Source organism: Enhydra lutris, unplaced genomic scaffold (genome assembly GCF_002288905.1).
Source record: "Enhydra lutris kenyoni isolate GAN:26980312 unplaced genomic scaffold, ASM228890v2 scaffoldscaffold18, whole genome shotgun sequence".
NCBI classification, from domain to species: Eukaryota; Metazoa; Chordata; class Mammalia; order Carnivora; family Mustelidae; genus Enhydra; species Enhydra lutris.
Genome location: NW_019154102.1, coordinates 22,300,474 through 22,318,930, shown reverse-complemented (window position 1 = coordinate 22,318,930; position 18,457 = coordinate 22,300,474). Strand labels below are relative to the sequence as shown.

Sequence of the window (18,457 nt, the reverse complement as noted above, 5' to 3'; positions counted from 1 at the left end):
GGCTGCCGCATTTGTCCCCGGCGCGGGACACTCACCGGGACCTGCACTGGGGTTCCTCCGACGCTGCGGGGGGCGAAGGGGACTACAAAGTTAGGGGGTCCGAGAGGAAGGGCTGTAGCGTGAGCCTCCCTGGATGCGGATGGGGGAGAGGGGAACATAGGAGTCTTGGAGGATGAGAGACATCTGCGCGGAAGGGTGGGGGGCAGCGGTGGCAGAAAGACCTTGGCATCCGAGGTTTGGGGATGCCCGGATCCGGGATAGGGGACCCCGGCTAGGAGTAATTGGGAGGGGGCAAATTGGGAGGATTGATGGGGTCCCAGGAGATAAGAGCCCGCGGGGTTCCGCGGGATTGGAGCTTGGGACCCCAAGCACAGGTCCAGGGATTTTCGGTGGCCCTCAATGGAGGGGCAGTCTGGCGGAGACCTCAGCCTCTGGGGCTACGGCCCACATGGGACTGCCGGGGGCGGGAGGAGGGGGCCAGGGACCAGGAGGGAGGAAAAGAGGGAGGGAAGTAGCCTAGCAGCCAAGCGGGCACTGTGCGAGCGCGCACGGTGTGTGTGTGTGTGTGTGTGTGTGTGTGTGTGTGTGTGTCTCCTCTCGTCCGTCTGTAGGTGCCGGGCTCAGCGAGACGCCGGCGAGAAGGAAGAGGAGGCGAGAGGTGAACTGAGTTTGATCCTGCGGCGGCTACAAGTGGGTCCCGGGCGGGCGACGGGCGGCGGGCGGCCGGGGCGGGGCGGGAGGCCGGCGGGCGCTCACACGCTCCGGCCGCCGGCCTCTCACCACGCCTCCGGCTTTGTGAGCGCGCGGGGGGGGGGGGGGGGGGGGGTGGGGGGGGGGGGGGGGGGGGTGGGGTGGGGTGGGGGTGGGGGTGGGGTGGGGGGGCGGGCTGGCGGAGCGCCCACGGCGCAGCCTCCCGCCTCTATATAAACACACGCATCGCCTCGCTTTGGACTCAAATTCACATTGAGAGAAGCTTTTAAAACCACCAGCCCTGAAATCCTGCCTCCTGCTTTTCCCCCTCTTTCATTCCTTTTGCCTTCCTTTCTTTTTTTCCCTCTTTCTTCCCCCAGCAGCAACTCCAGAACCGAGAGACCGCGTCCCGGGACGGATTGCCTTTTCTTAATTGATACAATAGCCCAGCTCGGGTTTTCACCTCCTCCCCCAACCCCACCCCGCCTCACCCCGCCCGCCCGCCGGCCGCCGCCGCCGCCGCCGCCCCAGCGCCCGCCCGGGGCTCTGTCGCCGGCCGCGTCCCGTCCCGGCTGCGGTCCGCCGGCTCCGCACCCGCGCAGCGCCCGCCGCGCCGCCTCGCCTGCCGCGCCCGCCTCGGGGGTGCAGCGGCGGCTCTGCGGCTCCCGCGCGCCGCCCCGGGCAGCCCAGCGACGCTGGGCTCGGGCCTCTCCACTCGCCTCGGCTGGGGAGCCTTCCCCCTCACCCCTAAAGTTTCTGGGTTCTTTGGAATTTTTGGATTCAGAAATCTTTTTTTCCCTTTTTTTTCCACCTAGGAATTTGAGGGGAGAACTTTTGACAAATCGATCGCACTTTCTCTCGGATAGCTCTTACGAGAGAGGCTCCCGCTGGACAAAGTTTTCCAAAGTTTTCCGAGTGTGATGGTTTCGGGGAGAGCTAATCCATCAGCTTGATTCACGGCTTCATCTCACCACCCCTCGAGCAGCCCCTAAACCCGCTATAAGGGAACAAACAAACAAACAAACAAACAAAGTTACACTCCGAGTCGCCTCGTGTCTCCTCTCTCTTCTTGTAGGCAATTTTTTTCCTCCTCTCTCCGCTCCCCTCGCAGCCTCCAGTCCCCTTCTCTCGGCCCCTTCCCTCGGCCCCTTCCTCCTTCTCTGTTTCGGCTGGAGGTGCCAGGACCCCCGGCCGCAGCCTCCCCTCCCCCGCCGCTCGCGTCCCTTCTCATCCGGCCCTCCCCTCCCCCGCTGCGGACGGCACAGCCAATCCCCCGAGCGGCCGCCAACATGCTCTTTGAGGGCTTGGAGCTGGTGTCGGCGCTGGCCACCCTCGCCGCGTGCCTGGTGTCGGTGACGCTGCTGCTGGCCGTGTCGCAGCAGCTGTGGCAGCTGCGCTGGGCTGCCACCCGCGACAAGAGCTGCAAGCTGCCCATCCCCAAAGGCTCCATGGGCTTCCCGCTCATCGGAGAGACCGGCCACTGGTTGCTACAGGTAAGGGCGCGCTCGCTCCGCTGCTCCCCGGGGTCCGCTAGCGGCGAGCGCGGGGCCGTTGGAGCCGCGGGCCGGCCAGGGGGCGCCGGGAGCCTGAACGCACAGGTCCCCGCCCCGCCCCTTCCCTCCTCTTTGCGGGTGCAGCGGGGGCTTCCTTTGCCAGCCCGCCGCGTGGTTCGGAGCCCATTGGCGCCGGGTGCGCAAATTCTGGGGGCTGGTAGGAGAGGTCCCTGGACTCCCAAGATTGACTCGGAGGGCTCCCAAGATTGACTTTCCCCAATCGCGGGCGACCCAGCAGGGATGCGTGGACCGTCCGGGGGTTTCCCCGCGCGATGCCCGCCGGAGGGGGAGTCGGGTGGTGAGCAGCTTTCGCCTCACCTTCTCGCTCCAGGCCCCTGTCACCGTCGGCTGCCGGGGCTTGGGAGGTATATTGGGACCCGAAAATTGAGTCAGGGAGAGGAAAGAGCCAATGGCAGCCAGAATTGCCCCCTTAAGACCCCGGCTGTGTGTTCCCGCCGCGTCGTCGGCAGCGCTAGGTACAACCGCCCTGGTCTACAGTCCAAGAAAGTGTGTGTATTTAGTGGTGGGGAAGGAAGGAGGTAACCCAAGGAAGATGAGAAGCCCGAGACCAGAGGGTTCTTGGCTTTTAAGGAAAAGGGTCTATTTACTTATTGGGTGGGGACACTTGAGCAGGGGAGAGAAACTTGGGATTGGTGTATGAGATCCAAAGAGTGCGTGTGCATGTGTGTGCATGTGTGTGTGTGTGTGTGTGTGTGTGTGTTGCTAGACGCCACACAACCGCATACTGCTGGTGATAATGGGGGTGGGTGCGTTGGGGACCAGACTCAGGTAAGTAATGGGGAGATTAACCTGGAATTAACCTCGTCAAGTGCTAGACAAACGCTTTTGCAACTTGATATACACCAGGTTTTTTGGGGGGTGGGGGGCGCCTCTGGTTAACCGCGGGAGGTGTGTTGTGTTCCGGTGAACACCCGTGTTTGTCCAGAGGATGCTGGTGGGAGTTAAGAGAAGGATGAATGTCCTGAAGACAACCCCGGCAAGGGTGAGGTGAGGCGGGAGGCGACGGCAGAGACCTGTGGGTTTAGAAGTGCGAAAGCATGGCTTGAAAGTAACAGACGCGTGCAATTCGCGAGCGCACACACGGACACCCTGCCCGGCCCCGCCCCGCGCGGAGTGACAGCGGAGCGGGGGGCGGGGAGGGGGGCGCGCGGTTCCTCTAGGTTGTGGTCTTCCCAAGTTCCAGGATCGGCCCATCTCTTTTGGGGATGCTCATGCAGTGGGGTGGGATTCGCTTTAACCAATAGGGCTACCCTCCGTAAAGAAGTCCCCAGAGCCTCTCCCGTGCCACCACCACACTTAAAGAGTTAACTGCGGAGGTGGTCTAGGCTTTTGGCCGATAATTTAGGAAATAAAATAACTCACGCGGGCATCAGCTCCCGTCTCCTTAGAGCCAATCTGCGGAATCCGTGGTCTATCCCCCCCCCCCCCCCCCCCCCCGCTTTCTTGACCTTGCTCTGCTACCCGGAACATCCCCCTGACCTTTTCTCCGAATCCCACAAGGGCCCCTGGGGCTCCGTGCCCAACCCGCACTGAAGTTGGGGAAAAGGAACCAGGCCTACGCCTCCCCTTCCATTAGCCCGCGGGGCCCTAGACTCCCCCGTGGGAGGGAAATGGGGGGATGCCTGTAGAAGAGCGCTGAAGGGGTTAATGGGAGCCCTCTGAATCCCAGCTTTATTTTTTTGGAGTCATTTATCAGATTTTACGGGGAGACCTCCAAGGGCTCTCCGTTTCCACCGTGCGCCATCTAAACAGAGCCTAGGGCTAAAAATACAACATTTTTGTATAAATTGGACTCGCGGCCCGAGCGGCCGCCCCTATGAAAGTCCTCTTTGTGAAGACCGTGGAAACGGCGGACAAATAACTCTTTATTAATGCCACAAAAAAAACGCACTTTAATTATAGTTAGGCAGATCAGAGACGGGAGGGGGGCGGCGGGAGAGAGGCGGCGGCGACCTCGGAAAATTCACAACCCAACTTTTGTGTCGAAAGAAAAGAAAAACAGAGGATAAGAAGGAGAGGAGCGACGGAGAGTCAGACGGAGCGAGGGAGACGGGTATAGCAGACAGAGGGAGGGAATCCCGCTCCTCAACCCCCCCTTGGTCGCACCTCTACCCTCGCCTAGATTTCTCTTAAAGGGGAAGACGCCGTCTAGAACTACGGTGGGGTGGGGGAGCTCTCTCGGACCCGCCAACCTGGGAGTGGGGTGGCGTCCCCCGCGGCCCAGCCCCCCTCTAGGAGGCGCGGCCGCTCTGGGCTCGCTCCCTGTCGCGCGCCGGGGCCGGAGGCGCATGTGGAAAAGTGATTAGGGCTCCGGGTTCTGCAGAGTCACTTTTCGGCGGTGCTGGGTGTGTTCACATTTAGCTGGAGAATACTTTTCCGTAGAAGAAAGGGAAGTGAGCAGAGGGATCAACCCGTGAAAAGGGGATGCCCAGGTGTCCCTTCGGGGGTACAGGACTCCGTAGGTCTGGAGTCCGCATCCGCAGGTCGTTGCCGGCCAAGCAAGAGTGCGGGACAGGTGGCGCCTCTCCCCTTGGCACCGGGCGCTGCCCCGGCGGGAGAAGGGTTAACGCGGGGTGGGGTGGAGAGCGCCTACGTCAAAGGTGAGCCGGACGCCTCTGCCCCCGCCCCTCGGAGGTCCCCTCGGTTTCCGGCACCCGCTTGTGGGCCGGCTCAGCCAGCTCCACCGCGCGCCGGGCCGGGGCCGGGGCCTAGCCGTCCCCGGCTCGCGCCGTCGCTGCCGCCGCCGGGGATCCGGTTACCTGTGACGGCCGCCCCGCCCTGCCCCGCCCCGCGGGAAGCGCCTTCCTCCGAGCTCCCGTTCCAAACTCCAGGGCGGCGACGAAACGCCTTCTCAGTTATTCCCAGGGCGGATTGCATTAGGAAAATCGCGGCTCGCGGCCCCGTGACCCTACCTTGCAGATCCCTTAGAGGGCCGCCTGGTCCCTTCGCGGCCCACCCCTGAGAACGGAGGAAACCCCAACCCCCTTCTGTAGTGAGTGCCTCCGGGCACGGACCGCTCGCCGCTATAAATAATCTTTGGCCTGCGGCCACCCCGCGGGGTCTCGCCAGCCCGTGGCCGGGAGCCTGGAAATATTTATTCCGAGAGTCTCCGGAGCGTGAGGCGGGGGAGCGAGGAGGAGGGGGGTGGAGGCTGTAGCTTCGGGTCCCGCCGTCCGGGATACCTTTTTCCTCCCGCAAGTCATTACCAAAAAACACCCTCCCGAGGGGTGTCCCTGGCCTCCCGCCTTCTTGCATTATTTATTATCCTCTAGGCCCTACTTCCCAGTTCTCGTGCATGCTATGAAAAATAAAACCTTCGTGCGTGAGTGTGTATGTGTGTGTGTGTGTGTGTGTGTGTGTGTGTGTGTGTGGTGGTGGTGGTGGGGTGACAGAGGACTGGTGGCCTGGGCTGAATCTTCTGCCCCCCCACCCCCCCCACGCCTCGGGCCCTCCAGGCTGGGCCTCTGGGACATCCCATCCGGAGATGTACGCCCTGAGAGAGGTTTCTTCCCTGGTTCCCGCAGGGTTCCGGCTTCCAGTCGTCGCGGAGGGAAAAGTATGGCAACGTGTTCAAAACGCACTTGCTGGGGCGGCCGCTGATCCGCGTGACAGGCGCAGAAAACGTGCGCAAGATCCTCATGGGCGAGCACCACCTGGTGAGCACCGAGTGGCCACGCAGCACGCGCATGCTGCTGGGCCCGAACACGGTGGCTAACTCCATCGGGGACATCCACCGCAATAAGCGCAAGGTAAGAGCTCTCTTTCGGCTAAGAGCCCCGCAGCCCTGCCCTGACTCTCTTCTTCCGTGCACCCGTCTCGGGTGTAAGGAGCGGGACAGTTCCACCCGAATCTACGCCCCGCATTTACACACCATGCTAGAGGATCCCACAGTCCCGTGCCTAGACGACTGCGGTCCGGGATCCAGAGCCCGCAGGCCTCCTCCTGGTCTGCCCCACTATCGGTCCTCTGTGCCATTCCCATTACCAGGCCAGACCCATCGGTGGCTGTTGCGGGGAGGTGGTTTGGACAGAGCTCAAACATGCAGGGAGTAGGGCATCCAACTCCTGTCCTCGCGCACTCCACAAAACCGAGAAAAGATAAAGGCAGGTGGTGGTGCCCGCTCTCCTTTTCGCCCTGTTTCCCTCGGGAATTCTGAGGACAGAAAACCGATCTTTGGAAAACCAAACCTAACCTTTCTGCCACTGGTTCCTTAAGGGCCACGCGGGCAGGCTCGGGGAGCGGAGCACCCCGTGCACGACGGTAGCAGGGCCTTGCCTTGGCGGGGCGGAGGAGGAGGTGGAGGTGGCGGGGAGATGAAGTTTGGGGCACTGCCGCCCAGCGCTGGACGGCGGAGGAAGGGCGAAGGGTGGGAGAGCAGCGGAGGCGCTGCGGGAGATCAGAGCGCACCTACCCCCTCCCGTACAGAGGAAGAGAAAGTGGGTGTTTATCCTGTGGATTTCCCGAGCGCCTGGAAGAGGCGCGGAGGAGGCGAGCCAGAGCGTACGGAGCGAGCAGAGCCTCCCCGCCCCCTCCCAGGGCCGAGCCGCCGCCGCCGCGGCCGCCGCGGCTCTGAGCGCGGGCGGCACGTGCTGTTTGAACTGCAGTAACCCCAAAGCTGGGCTGCCTGCGGGCGGGGCGGCGGGCCGCCAGCTTCAGGCGGCCAGTGAGGGGGCGCTGCACGACCTCCCCTCCCTCCCCGTTTTCCACTGGGTCAGAGGACTCATCCAGGTTTGAAACCTTAAGGAAAGAGAGAGGCAGCCTCAGATCTGCCCAGAACAGTGGCAGAGTGTGTAGGGGGGCGGGGGGGGGGGCGGGCAACGGTGAGCGACTCCCTCCTCCAGGAGTCTATGTGAAGAGGTCTTTGTGAACGTAGGTATTCATCTTGTAGTATCTGATGTCTTTGAACGGCCTGCGAAGAGTAGTTTTTCATAGCAGACAAAAGGAGGCAAAATCCGATGGAGGAGGCACACCCCACCCCCCCCACCCCGCTCCCATAAAGCACGAATTTCAGGGACTGGAAAGGGGCTTCTAGAGTAGTCTTCCCCCATGTGCCTCACTAGAGCAGGAAGCAGCTAGCAGGTCCAGAGGAGAGATGGAAAGTGCCTGGAAGGGGGCTATGGGCTCAGCACGGGGGGCTTATACAATGTGTTCGGCACTATTTTTTCTTAGTCTTTAGGGCTCCACCCAAAAACCCCTTTCCAAAGAGTGAGGAGACAGCCTGAGACTCAGAAACCCAGCTACGGGGACTATCTGCTTCCTCATTTTATCTTTATAGAGACTTTGACAAGAAAACAGTCATTGTCCCCTTCTCACAGAACGGGACACTGAGGCTTGGGAGTTTGAGAGACTTGAATCAGGTCAAGAAGCAAAGAAAGGGCAGGACAGGGCGTGCAACACAGGCATCCACGGGGAAGAGTTGTTTCTAGCCCATAAAGCCGAAGGGGAGCCTTACTTAGTCCTGCTGACCTAGGATTGCCAGAGCTGGTGGTGAGAGTAGGGAGGAGGCGCTGGGAGGAAAAGGAGGGCTGGATCAGGACCAGACTGTGAGACCCTGGGGGTGCAGAGGGCTTTGGGGCAGGGCTGCCTTGTGTTTCCACCCACCCTGTTCCTGACTTGGCTGTGGGTCTCCAGGTGGGGAGGGCCCACCTGGAAAGCCCCATGGTTTGGGCCCACATGGTCCATTTGGAAGGAGGGAAGGAGATGCCCCAGAGCACACTGCCAAAGGAATGCCAGGGAGAGCTGGGGGTAGGGGAGGGGCGGGGGCCAAAACTGAGAGCCACAGAAGAGTCCTCGATGATCTCCCTCTTTGGGACACCCTATCCTCTAGCTCTTGGGGGATAGGAAGCAGACAGAAAGCAGTTCATCCTGACAGAGGCTTGGGAATTGAAGGTTTTGAGTGAGGTAGACCCAGAAGTGGGACACTTGGTCCTTGCCTCAAGAAGCAGAGTCTAGCTGGAGGGATGAGAAGAGAACATTCAGGGGCTTGTTGATGTCCTGGAAAAAATGGCCAGGCTGCTAGACCCCAGTGCCCAGCGGACGCAGTCTGGCCAGGGTCGGGGGTGTGCCATGCACACTGCCTGATCCAGTTCGCACTGTAGTCAGGGACCTCGTGGGCGAGCAGGCTGCTGGGCTAGGCCCAGGCCTGGTTGGGATGTACTCACAGGAAGTAAGGCCCAGGTGTGCTGGGAGAACGAGGAGCGTGAGGAGTGTCACTGTTTCCACTGGGGCTGGTGGCCCGCCCCCTCTCTGGGAGGTCTGACCAGATGTGCTGGGAAGGGGCTCCTTAACAGCCATCGCTGCACTCCAGGTGTTTGCCCCGCCTGTCCTGGTGGTCTAGGGCCAAGATGGCTGGGGTTGCCAGGGAGATAATCCAGAAAGTCTTGCCTAGTCTAACAAAATCTTCTCGAGGAGCCAGGCCTGCGTCCCTATAGCCACCACCCCAGACTCTGTCCCCTCATTTTTGTAACCTTCCTTCCCCCAGGGGCCTGGGGTGTCTCTGATGAATGGGAGAGGGATGTCATCCTTCTTTGTGTGGGTGGAGGCTAGGGAATTGCCCTGGAAGGCGGGTGGTAGGGAAGGGTAGGAGGAGGTTGTCAGAGACACAGAGGAGGAGTGGGAGGGGAGATGGTTCTAGAATCCCCATTGCACAGCCCCACACCCCAGAATAAGGCATTTCCTCTTTTCCTTTGGAAATGGGGAGGCCAACAGCTTCAGGGGGCCTCAGACAGTAGCCCTCCCCAAACCTGGAGAACATCCCAGAGGATGAACTTAGTCTTGGATTCCTGGTGTCCTAGAGACTCCAGGCATGGCTCTCTTGCCCCTCCAATGGACTCCTGGCTACAGGGACTTCTGAACCCAAGACGAAGGTGGGGGAACAGCTCCCCAGGCTTTGGAGGTAGGATGAAGAAGCCTTGTCTGCACACATCCCAGCCCTCACGGGCCTGGCCCTGGGGCTCTGTCTGGGGTGGAGGTGGAAGGCAGGCTCAGGATCACTGCACTTCTCTCAGAAACCCTGTCCATCCTGCAGTGTGTGTTGGGGTGCAGAGTCTGAGAAGTGCATCAGCAGGAGGGCAGAGCCAGGAGGTCTGGGGTGGTCTTTAGGGAACCCAGCCCAGCCTGGCTCTTGATGGTCTTGGGACCCGTGCACAGCCTCTGGTTCAGCCCAGGGCAGCCGCTCCCACCTGCATTAGGAAGGTGGGTGGCCCAGCCAGGCAGCCCTGCCCCTGAGAGCTCTGCCCAGCCCCCCCTGGCATAGGCACAGAGCCTTTGTTCTGCCAGCCCAAGAAGTCCTTCACTCAAAAGTTACTGTAGCACCAGCCAGTGGGTGCAGGGACTGCTGAGGGGGAGGGTGGCGGGAGCGGATCTCTCTGAAGGTCAATGTGGGAGGGAGCCCACAGCCAGGCAGCCACCAGAGCGCCTGAGAGTGGGTGCCTCCCTCCATGCGCCTGGTGCCAGGCAGTGGGCGGGGGTAGTGGTGGGGGTTCTGGCCAGGCCTAGGGTCTGTCTTCTCCCTTTTCCCTCCTTTCTCTGTCCTCCCAGGGCAGGGAGGGGTCCAAGGCTGTGATGCTGATGCGTCTGCTCACTCTTCCAGCCTTGGGAGACAATTCTGGCCTTGACAGAGAGTGGGGGCAGGTTTGGCTGGGGTCTACTCTGGCCCTGAGCCCCCTGTGCCGACCAATGTATCCATTCAGTCTGCCCAGGCTGAAGGGCCGGAGCTGGGGGTGTCCCTCCAGGGGTGGGAAATGCCGAAGCAGGAACAGAGGAGCCACACAGCTGGCCTTCTCCTGAGAAGTTTGGCCATAAATAAGGGTCCCCTTGGGGCTCTCAGATAAATTCAGAGCCCCAGGACAGGTACATGGTGGCTCAGTGGGGCTTGGGGAGTGGTGGGAGATGGGGTTCAGGGCCATTGGTGGGTGTGGCCAGTCACGGCCAGGACTGTGACCCTGGGAGGGCCCTTCCCCATTGGGCCTCGACTTTCTGCACAGGCTGGGGGGTCTGGGCCGGAGTGGCTGAGTGGGATTGGCTCGGGAGGCAGCCAGGGTGACGTCGAGCCCCAGTGGAAATGCCAGGCCCCTGGGAAGATGGCGCTATCTCTCGTCCTCCCCCTTACTTGAGTATAAAATACACACCTCAGCATCCCGCATGTGCCCTGAAGACAGCTGCCGCGGCGCTGCCCGCCCTCTGTTGCTCTTCCCACTCCGAAGCTGCGTCTCTTCTCCGGCGGCTTGGCTCAGCGGGTAGCCTGCCTGGGCCCCCGCCCTCCCGGGCACCCGCTTCCATTCCTCCCAGTCTGACTCACTGGCCCAAAGAGTAGGTTCCTGCTCTGGCTCTTCCGACTCCCGAGACTGCCTGTCCAGAGGCTGTCTGTCCATCTGTCCATCCACAGGCACCAGCTGAGAAGGGGGAGGGCACCTGGCTGAGCAGTCAGAGTCCAGGGTCCTGGGGCTCCAGTGAGCCACTCTCTTCCCAGGGGTGCGGTGGTGCAAGAGGCAGGAGGGGCAAGTGTCTGTAGAGACAGTTATGGAGAATCGGAGCCTTGGCAAGCCCCCCGGTGTCCCACCGCCTCCCACTCAGGGTTGAGAGAGAACCAGGGAAGTGGGCCCTTGGGCCAGTCGCTTTGCTGGAGAAGCTGATGGGGGGTAGTGGAGGGTTTCCAAGCACAGCCTTCAAGCCGGGAGCCCAGCCTGTGCCTGGGAGGTCCTGGTCCTCCTGGGACGCTCTGCCTTCTCTTCCTGGGCACCAACCCTAGGGAAGTCCGTACCTGCTGCTCCCTCTGCAGGGCTTTGCCTGTGCCCAAGCTGGTTCCCAGTGACCTTTGTCCAACATTCTTGGCTCACTTTTGGGAATTCCTAGGGAAGCCCCAGAGGGAAACAAAGCAGCTTTGGCTCCTGTTACAGTTGTGGTCAGGGCAGACGGCTCTGGGGGCTGGGAACCCTTCCTCTCTTCACACTGAGTGGCTCAGCTGGGCGCTTGCCCATGTGCCCGTCTCCTGACCCCGCCTGCCCGACATGGCCCAGGCCTCCCTCTGCTCTGGGCCAGCACCTCTGCCTCCTCCTGGCCTTTGTGGTGGGTGGTGGTTTCTGGGCTGCCTCGGCTGTGGGAAGTGCCCTCGTTGTTAATCCTGGGCACCAACCCAGGGATGAGGACCTGGAGTTTTCCTGGTGCCTGGGAGGCCCCGATGCCTGGGGAATAGCAGGGCTGGAAGCAGGGGCACGGACAGGGTGACCTCTGAGCGGACTCCCTTGACTCAGAGTGCCTGCTGTTTTGCTTTGCTTTGCTTCTCCTGTGGTCATTTTCTCTGCCTCAGGAGGGCTCTGAGAGGAATCATGGGCAGGACAGCTAGGTGGAAAGGGACCCAAGAAAGTCCAGTTAGACCTTTCATGAAACCAGTGGGGAAGCTGAGCCCCAGAGAGGACAGTGACCTGCTGGCTGCCCCTGGTGAGTCAGGGGCTGGGTCAAGATAAGAGCCTTGGACCTTTCCAGATGCCCCAGCCCAGAGGCCTTCAGGTGCAGGATGACAGAGGGCTTCCTGGGGTCATTCCAGCTCCTGCTCAGGACCCCTGACTACCTGGAGGTAACATGTGGATCCCCCACCTTTGGAGTCCATCTACTCAGTCCCAAGTCTCCCTCCGTCCTCCTGCCTTCCTTGGACCCCAAGCTTGAGAAGGAGTGATTCAGCTGGTCATCACTAGAGGGCGCAGGGAATGTAACCTTCGGGGCAGGGCAGGGCTGGGCAGGGCCTGTGGGTGGGTCATGTCTGGCCCCTTCTGAGAGTGCTGGGGGGTCCTCAGGGAGCCTCCTTTGGTGACCCTGGGAACCCTTCCTGGGTCACTGTAGCCTGCGTGGGGTGTATATTTGGGGGCCTAGTAAACATTAGGTGACTTGAGGGGACAGCGTCTACTTTGGACACCTAGTTTATGGGCTCTGTACCTTGAAAGGTACAGAAAGGAGCCACAGAGATCACCTCCTTACCATTTCATACATGAGGAAGCTGAGGCGGGGGGCATGACTTGGCCATAGTGTTGCAGTAAACTGGTGTATGATCCGGGGCTAAAACCTAGGTCTCTGGGTCCCCAGCCTGCTTTGTCCCACCATCCCGCTGCCCTGTAGAGCCTAGCTGGCTTTGACTTTGACCAGTCTAGGTCTGCGTGGCCTCTGCCCCATTGCCCCCTCCACATACCCACCTCTGAGCTTGGGTTTCCTGTTCGCTGGGGGCCCTGGCCAGCCCTTGCCCCATCCCCTCCCTGGCAGTCCTCCTCTAGGTCAGGTGTGACCTCCCTATCTTTGCCAGCCCCTACTCCCAGTCTCCCCATTGAGGCCTGGGAGCCACAGAGTATCTTTCTTCCTCCCCCATGAGCATCTTACTATTTTGTAAGGGCCCTTGGTTAGCCAGCATTGGGCTCTGGGGATGAGGCCCCATTCCCACCCCATTAGACTCCGATCAGGAGCTGAACTTGGCATCCTAAGGACACCAGGGAAGGGGTGCTGAAGCAGAGAGCCCCACCTATATCCATATATCCATATAGCCTTCTCTGAAGGGGGGTGGTGGCTGAAGTCTCCCTTGGAAGTTCCTGGGACCCCCGCTGCTGAGCGAGGTGTGAATGACCCATCCAGACCTGGGCTGCCCTTGGCCACTTCCCATCTTTCTACATTTCAGCTGTCCCTTAATAGCAGGAGCAGCCCCAAACAGCACTGGCTTCTCTGCCCCTCACCGGCCTCCTTCCCTCCCTCCATCTGCCCACCGGGAATTTGGGAATGAAAGTGCTATTGTGAACGCCTGGCTGGGCCACTGAAGGGCCAGCTCTGTTATTTCTGCAAACCAGCCCTCCCATTAGCCATGCAGGGCTGAGGCCAGGAAAATGTTACCTTTTCCTCCTCGAGCTGACTGCAGGGGAAATTCTCACATTTACAGTTTGTGCGGTGGTTGTGTTTGGGGGGACGGGAGGGGAGGGCGGGCGCGTGTGTGTGGTTTGCGTGGGGCAGGGCAGTGGAGCAGGGGGAATATGCATCTCCTTCTTCTGTGCTGTCCCTCCCAACTCTGCCTTCCCCAGTGACCTTCCCCTTGGTGTTGGTAGGGGTGGCCCCCTTTGCTCTGGTGGCCCCTCTGGTTGGGGGGGGCTGTGGATAGAGGATGTTGGTAATGAGTGACATGCAGAGGTATCAGTAAATAAACTCATGTTCTCCCCTCTCCTGTCTGCCCTGGGTAGCAGCATGAAACTGTGTGCTGGGGCATTTGGGTAAGGAGGAGGCAGGAGGGGGTTACTGAGGAAGCAGGAGGATGGAAAGCAGAGAAAGTGGAAATAGGGACTCTCCGTTTACTTAAAATGGACCAGGGAGATGCAAGGAATTAAAAGGGCTTCTCTTTGGCATTGTGATCTTTCAGGGTGGAAAATCTTGCCCCTGTCCCCCTGCCTCTAGACTCTGCCACACTGAAGACATTTTGATGGCACATCTATTAATAGATTCCTAGGGTCTCCACCCATTAGGTGTTTCCCGGGGACTGAGAGCAGTTTGGTGATTGGGGCGGGGGCCTCTCGGGAAGTCCTGCTTGTAGTCTAGCGTCAGACTCTCTTGTTCTTCCATTAGAGGATATGAGCCACCTACTGCTTTCCACCTCCTTGTCCAGTCTATGCACCCGTGTTCCACTCCTTCTGGGCACTTCTGCCTGGGAATTTGGGAAGGGGTCCCTGCAGTGGAGGGACCAGCTCCTCGGTAGACCTACAGGCAGCTGGGCTGCATAGTCCCCAGGGCTTTGCCACTGTGTGTAGCTCATGCTTTTCTGAGGGGCAGGAAAGGAGAGGGCAGCTCCGATCTCTCTGTGAGCGACACGGAAGGTCCCAACTTAGAATAGAAGTGCCTGTACACTGTGCTTTACTCCTGTCCTTCCCCTGCCTCTGCTCCAAGGCGCAGGCAGCAGGAGGGGGTTCGGAGCTGGAGCACCATCAGGGGTTTGTGACCGGAGGTGGAAAGTGGAGCCCGGTTGGGGTGAGGACCCGGCGTCTCTGTGGCCGCAGTCCTGGGCGCGTGCTTCAGTGGAGCCCCGTGGGGGCTGCGTGGGCAGGCGCGAGCTCCTCCCAACTCCCCCCTTGCCCTCCAGGTCTTATCCAAGGTCTTCAGTCACGAGGCCCTGCAGAGCTACCTGCCCAAGATCCAGCTGGTGATCCAGGACACGCTTCGTGCCTGGAGCAGCCACCCGGAGGCCATCAACGTGTACCAGGAGACACAGAAGCTCACCTTCCGCATGGCCATCCGGGTGTTGCTGGGCTTCAGCATCCCAGAAGAGGACCTGGGCCATCTCTTCGAAGTCTACCAGCAGTTTGTGGAGAATGTCTTCTCCCTGCCCGTCGACTTGCCCTTCACCGGTTACCGGCGGGTGAGCCCCCAGGGCCTGGGAGGAGAGGAGGTGGGCATCTGTGGGAGAGGGTGGCTGGCCACTCAGTCACTCACCGGTCACACAGACAGAGAGGAGGCGTCAGCAGAAGGGCCATGGGCGGGGGAGGGGAGCCTTCACCTGCTGGTCTCAGCAGCTTAGATGGGAAGATCTCAGAGGAGTCCCTTCCCTGCCCTTCCTGGCCTTGGGAGGGGGCCTCTGGTGACCCTACCCTTTGTCTTTGGTGACCACATCGCCCCCTTCTCCCCACCCCAGGGCATTCAGGCACGGCAGATCCTGCAGAAGGGACTGGAAAAGGCGATCCGGGAGAAGCTTCAGTGCACCCAGGGCAAGGACTACTCGGATGCCCTGGACATCCTCATCGAGAGCAGCAAGGAGCACGGCAAGGAGATGACCATGCAGGAGCTGAAGGTGGGGGCGGCCTCCCCATTGGGTGGCACGAGTGCCCCAGGTTCTGTTTTTGCCCATCCTGCTCCCCTCCCACAGCGGCTGTCTCTGTGTGGCAGTGGTGGCCAACCCCACTGGGGGCTGGGAGGACGCAGCCAGTAAAGAGGCTGTGTCCCGGCCTGCTTCGTGTGGGTGGTCTGATGGGGAGGCTGAGAAACAGCCATGATGGGTGGGGCTTCCCCCCACCACAGCTTCTATGCACCCAGTCCTGGGAGTGAGTGGGTCCCCACAGCGAAGACGCTGAAAATTGGCCTCTAGGAACCTCAGGACAGACTCTGTGTCAGTTGCTTTGTGGACCCCCTCAACCCCTTCCACCGTCAATAGTCACCAGTTCAGCGCATTTCATGGTCCTCAGAAAGGCAGCCTAAGCCCTTGGGGGAAGAGCAGGGAGGTTCTGACCTAACTCTGGTCTCCTCCCCTCCCACCAGCCTCTTTTAGCTGGTAACACTTGACACTCTCTCTCGGCCTGCGGGTCTCTGGTTAAGCCCAGCTGGGCTGCCAGCACCAGGATGACCCACACTAGGCTCCAAGAAGGACTTTCTGCCCACCCTTTTGCGGGTTGGGTGCACCACCTGAGGGGGATTTGTTAACTCATCCTTGTCTAGACTCTGTCGTTCCCGCGGGGGTCTAACCACAGACTTCTCCATTCCCTGTCTGTGCTTACCCTGGTCTGACTCTGGCTTTCCCCCTGCTGAGCAAGGAGGAGCTCCAATGGCCTTCCCATTTCACAAGAAGTATTATGGCTTCTAGGTGGTGCCATGGCAAGTCAGGGACTCAGGTGCCTTCGCTCTCTTCTCTGGGCCTTCATTTGTAAAATACAGGCTTCAGAACGAGATGACCTACTGGGACCTTGCCCTCGGGCTCCCAATTCCCAGAAGTCTTGCTCTCCTGAGAAACCTGGTGGGGTCTGAGTCTTCTGGGGGCCCCCTCCCCTCAGCCTTCTCACTGCTGTCCCAGCAGAGGTCCCCATGGCTATGGTCCCAGGTTGCCCCCCAACCCCATCCACACTGCTGCCCTCCCACCAAATGTCCTAGGGACGGAGAAAGGGGCTGGGACTGCCAGGTAGAAAGCCCAGGGGCAGACCCACCCTCCTTGCCTGCACAGGGCCTGGCTCCCCGGGATTTTTTCTTTTCCTTCTGGGAGCTCACTGCCCTGATGAGGCCTGCTCGGGCAGGCTCTGGAATCCAGCAGTGAGTGAGAAGCAGCCCTATCTATCCCAAGGGACTTCCAAGCTAGTGCTTCTGCCCTGGGCTGTGGCACTATGTTGTCTGCCCAGCAGGGGGACTGGCCCTGTGACCTGTATCCATTGTGGCCTGAAGCCACAGCAATGTGAGGCTCTCGGAGGCAGGGCCCAGCTAGATGACCTTGGGGCGTGACAGGGGGCCCTGTACTGGCAGAGGGCGGCTGAGCCTGGATCCCCACTTGCTGCTGCAGGACGGGACCCTGGAGCTGATCTTCGCAGCCTATGCCACCACGGCCAGCGCCAGCACGTCCCTCATCATGCAGCTGCTGAAGCACCCCGCCGTGCTGGAGAAGCTGCGCGAGGAGCTGCGGGCCCAGGGCATCCTGCACAGCGGCGGCTGCCCTTGCGAGGGCACGCTGCGCCTCGACACTCTCAGCGGGCTCCATTACCTGGACTGCGTCATCAAGGAGGTCATGCGCCTGTTCACACCCATTTCCGGAGGCTACCGGACGGTGCTGCAGACCTTTGAGCTCGATGTGAGGCTGGGCCCTGCAGGGCTGGGCCTCTGGTGGGAACGCTGCCTGGGGAGGGTGGGCGCTGGCCCGTGGGAAAGACCGGCCTTCCTGTCGGGGTGCCACAGTGGGGATGGGGGAGAGCCGGCCCCAGATGCTGGGTCAGATGAAACCGACCAGGCTGTCATATGGGAAGCTGCATGTGGACATCTGTGAACAGGAGGGAGGACTCACAGGCTGCGGCAGGGGAGGGGATGCTGGCCAGGACTGAGGGACCACAGCCGGGGACAGGGGGCTGGGGGGCCAGCGGGTAGGAAGTCCTTGGCCCTCTTAGACCTCCTCTGGCTCTCACCACCTTCTTCTACTCCTGCCCCCCCTTCTTGTCTCCAGGGTTTCCAGATCCCCAAAGGCTGGAGCGTCATGTATAGCATCCGGGACACCCATGACACGGCGCCCGTGTTCAAAGACGTGAACGTGTTCGACCCGGATCGCTTCGGTCAGGCCCGGAGTGAAGATAAGGATGGCCGCTTCCATTACCTCCCGTTCGGCGGTGGAGTCCGCACCTGCCTGGGCAAACACCTGGCCAAGCTGTTCCTGAAGGTGCTGGCGGTGGAGCTGGCCAGCACGAGCCGCTTTGAGCTGGCTACCCGGACCTTTCCCCGCATCACCCTGGTCCCTGTCCTGCACCCTGTGGATGGCCTCAGCGTCAAGTTCTTTGGCCTGGACTCTAACCAGAACAAGATCCTGCCAGAGACAGAGGCCATGCTGAGTGCCACAGTCTAAAGGCGCCTAGCCCGTACCCCCACCTCAGCCCAGCCAGGCCTGGGGCGTGGCGGGGGTGGTGAGAGGCACCAGAAGGGTCGAAACCTGTGTGGGGGAGGGGGCGAGAACCTGGGGAAGGGGGAGAGGCGCCCCCATACCTTGCCCTCCCCTGTCCCCCCCCGCCCCGACCCCGGCAAACCCTACCCAAAGCCAGAAGGGCCCCATCCTTCCAGGGGAAGGGCCCTTCCCCTGGCTCCTATTTCTACCCAGTCCCTCCCAGTTCCCACGGGCTTAGCCCCCCAGGGGAAGTAACAGGGCCGGGCACTCCGCATGCCCGTTACAGTGTTAAATGTCCGTGGCTCTGCTGCAGCATTTGCTTGTGATGTTCCCAACTGGTCCCAGCTCTCCATTTCTTTTGGACCCTTTTAGTCTGAGGGCAGGTGGTTGATGTGGGGGAGGGACGCAAGGAGGGGCCCCCTTTGGCTCTCTCTTCAGCACCACCCCCCTTCCGGCTTTGACCCAGACTGGTGGAATGTCTCTCCTGGTGTGGCTGCTGAAGAACAGCATCCTGGGTAATAGAACACAAGTCACCCTTGCTTGGGGGCGGGGTAGACTGCAAGCAGCCTGGAGGGGCCCCACCCCTTTGCCAGTTTGGACATTTGAAATTACCTATTGCTGCTACTTTTTCTCTCTTCTGACCTTGGGGCAAAGGAGCTCCAGGCCCTGTCCTCCCAGCAGTTAGGTTCCCTGGTGGCCCTGGGCATGCGCACTGATGTCCCCACCTTCCTGCCAGGCAATCTTGAGCCCATCCTGCTCCCCTGTTACACACACACCCAAGGCCTTTGACTCATGGACCGCACCCCTGCCCCCCGCCACCCCCTCCCCCCATATTTATTCA

General features: G+C 61.0%; 1 protein-coding gene across 2 annotated transcripts; it reads left to right on the top strand.

Annotated features, from left to right (window-relative positions):
* The first annotated feature begins 1,300 nt into the window (after nucleotides 1–1,300).
* On the top strand, nucleotides 1,301–17,680 carry LOC111148077 (cytochrome P450 26B1). Of its 2 annotated transcripts, XM_022504467.1 has the most exons (6): nucleotides 1,301–2,183; nucleotides 5,789–6,013; nucleotides 14,362–14,637; nucleotides 14,911–15,066; nucleotides 16,537–16,821; nucleotides 17,188–17,680. In XM_022504467.1, exons 1-6 carry the CDS (start codon nucleotides 1,980–1,982, stop codon nucleotides 17,578–17,580), a joined length of 1,539 nt encoding a protein of 512 aa, XP_022360175.1. In that variant the 5' UTR covers nucleotides 1,301–1,979; the 3' UTR covers nucleotides 17,581–17,680. The 2 variants fall into 2 exon arrangements, with proteins under 2 accessions (XP_022360175.1, XP_022360176.1); XM_022504468.1 differs by lacking the exon at nucleotides 5,789–6,013.
* The last annotated feature ends 777 nt before the right edge of the window (nucleotides 17,681–18,457 follow it).

Excerpts from the sequence above, each read along its gene's own strand:
- LOC111148077 (XM_022504467.1), top strand. The coding sequence starts at position 1,980 with ATGCTCTTTGAGGGCTTGGAGCTGGTGTCGGCGCTGGCCACCCTCGCC. Across the intron at positions 6,014-14,361 it reads TCCACCGCAATAAGCGCAAG|GTCTTATCCAAGGTCTTCAG; the intron begins GTAAGAGCTCTC and ends CTTGCCCTCCAG. Across the intron at positions 16,822-17,187 it reads TGCAGACCTTTGAGCTCGAT|GGTTTCCAGATCCCCAAAGG; the intron begins GTGAGGCTGGGC and ends TCTTGTCTCCAG.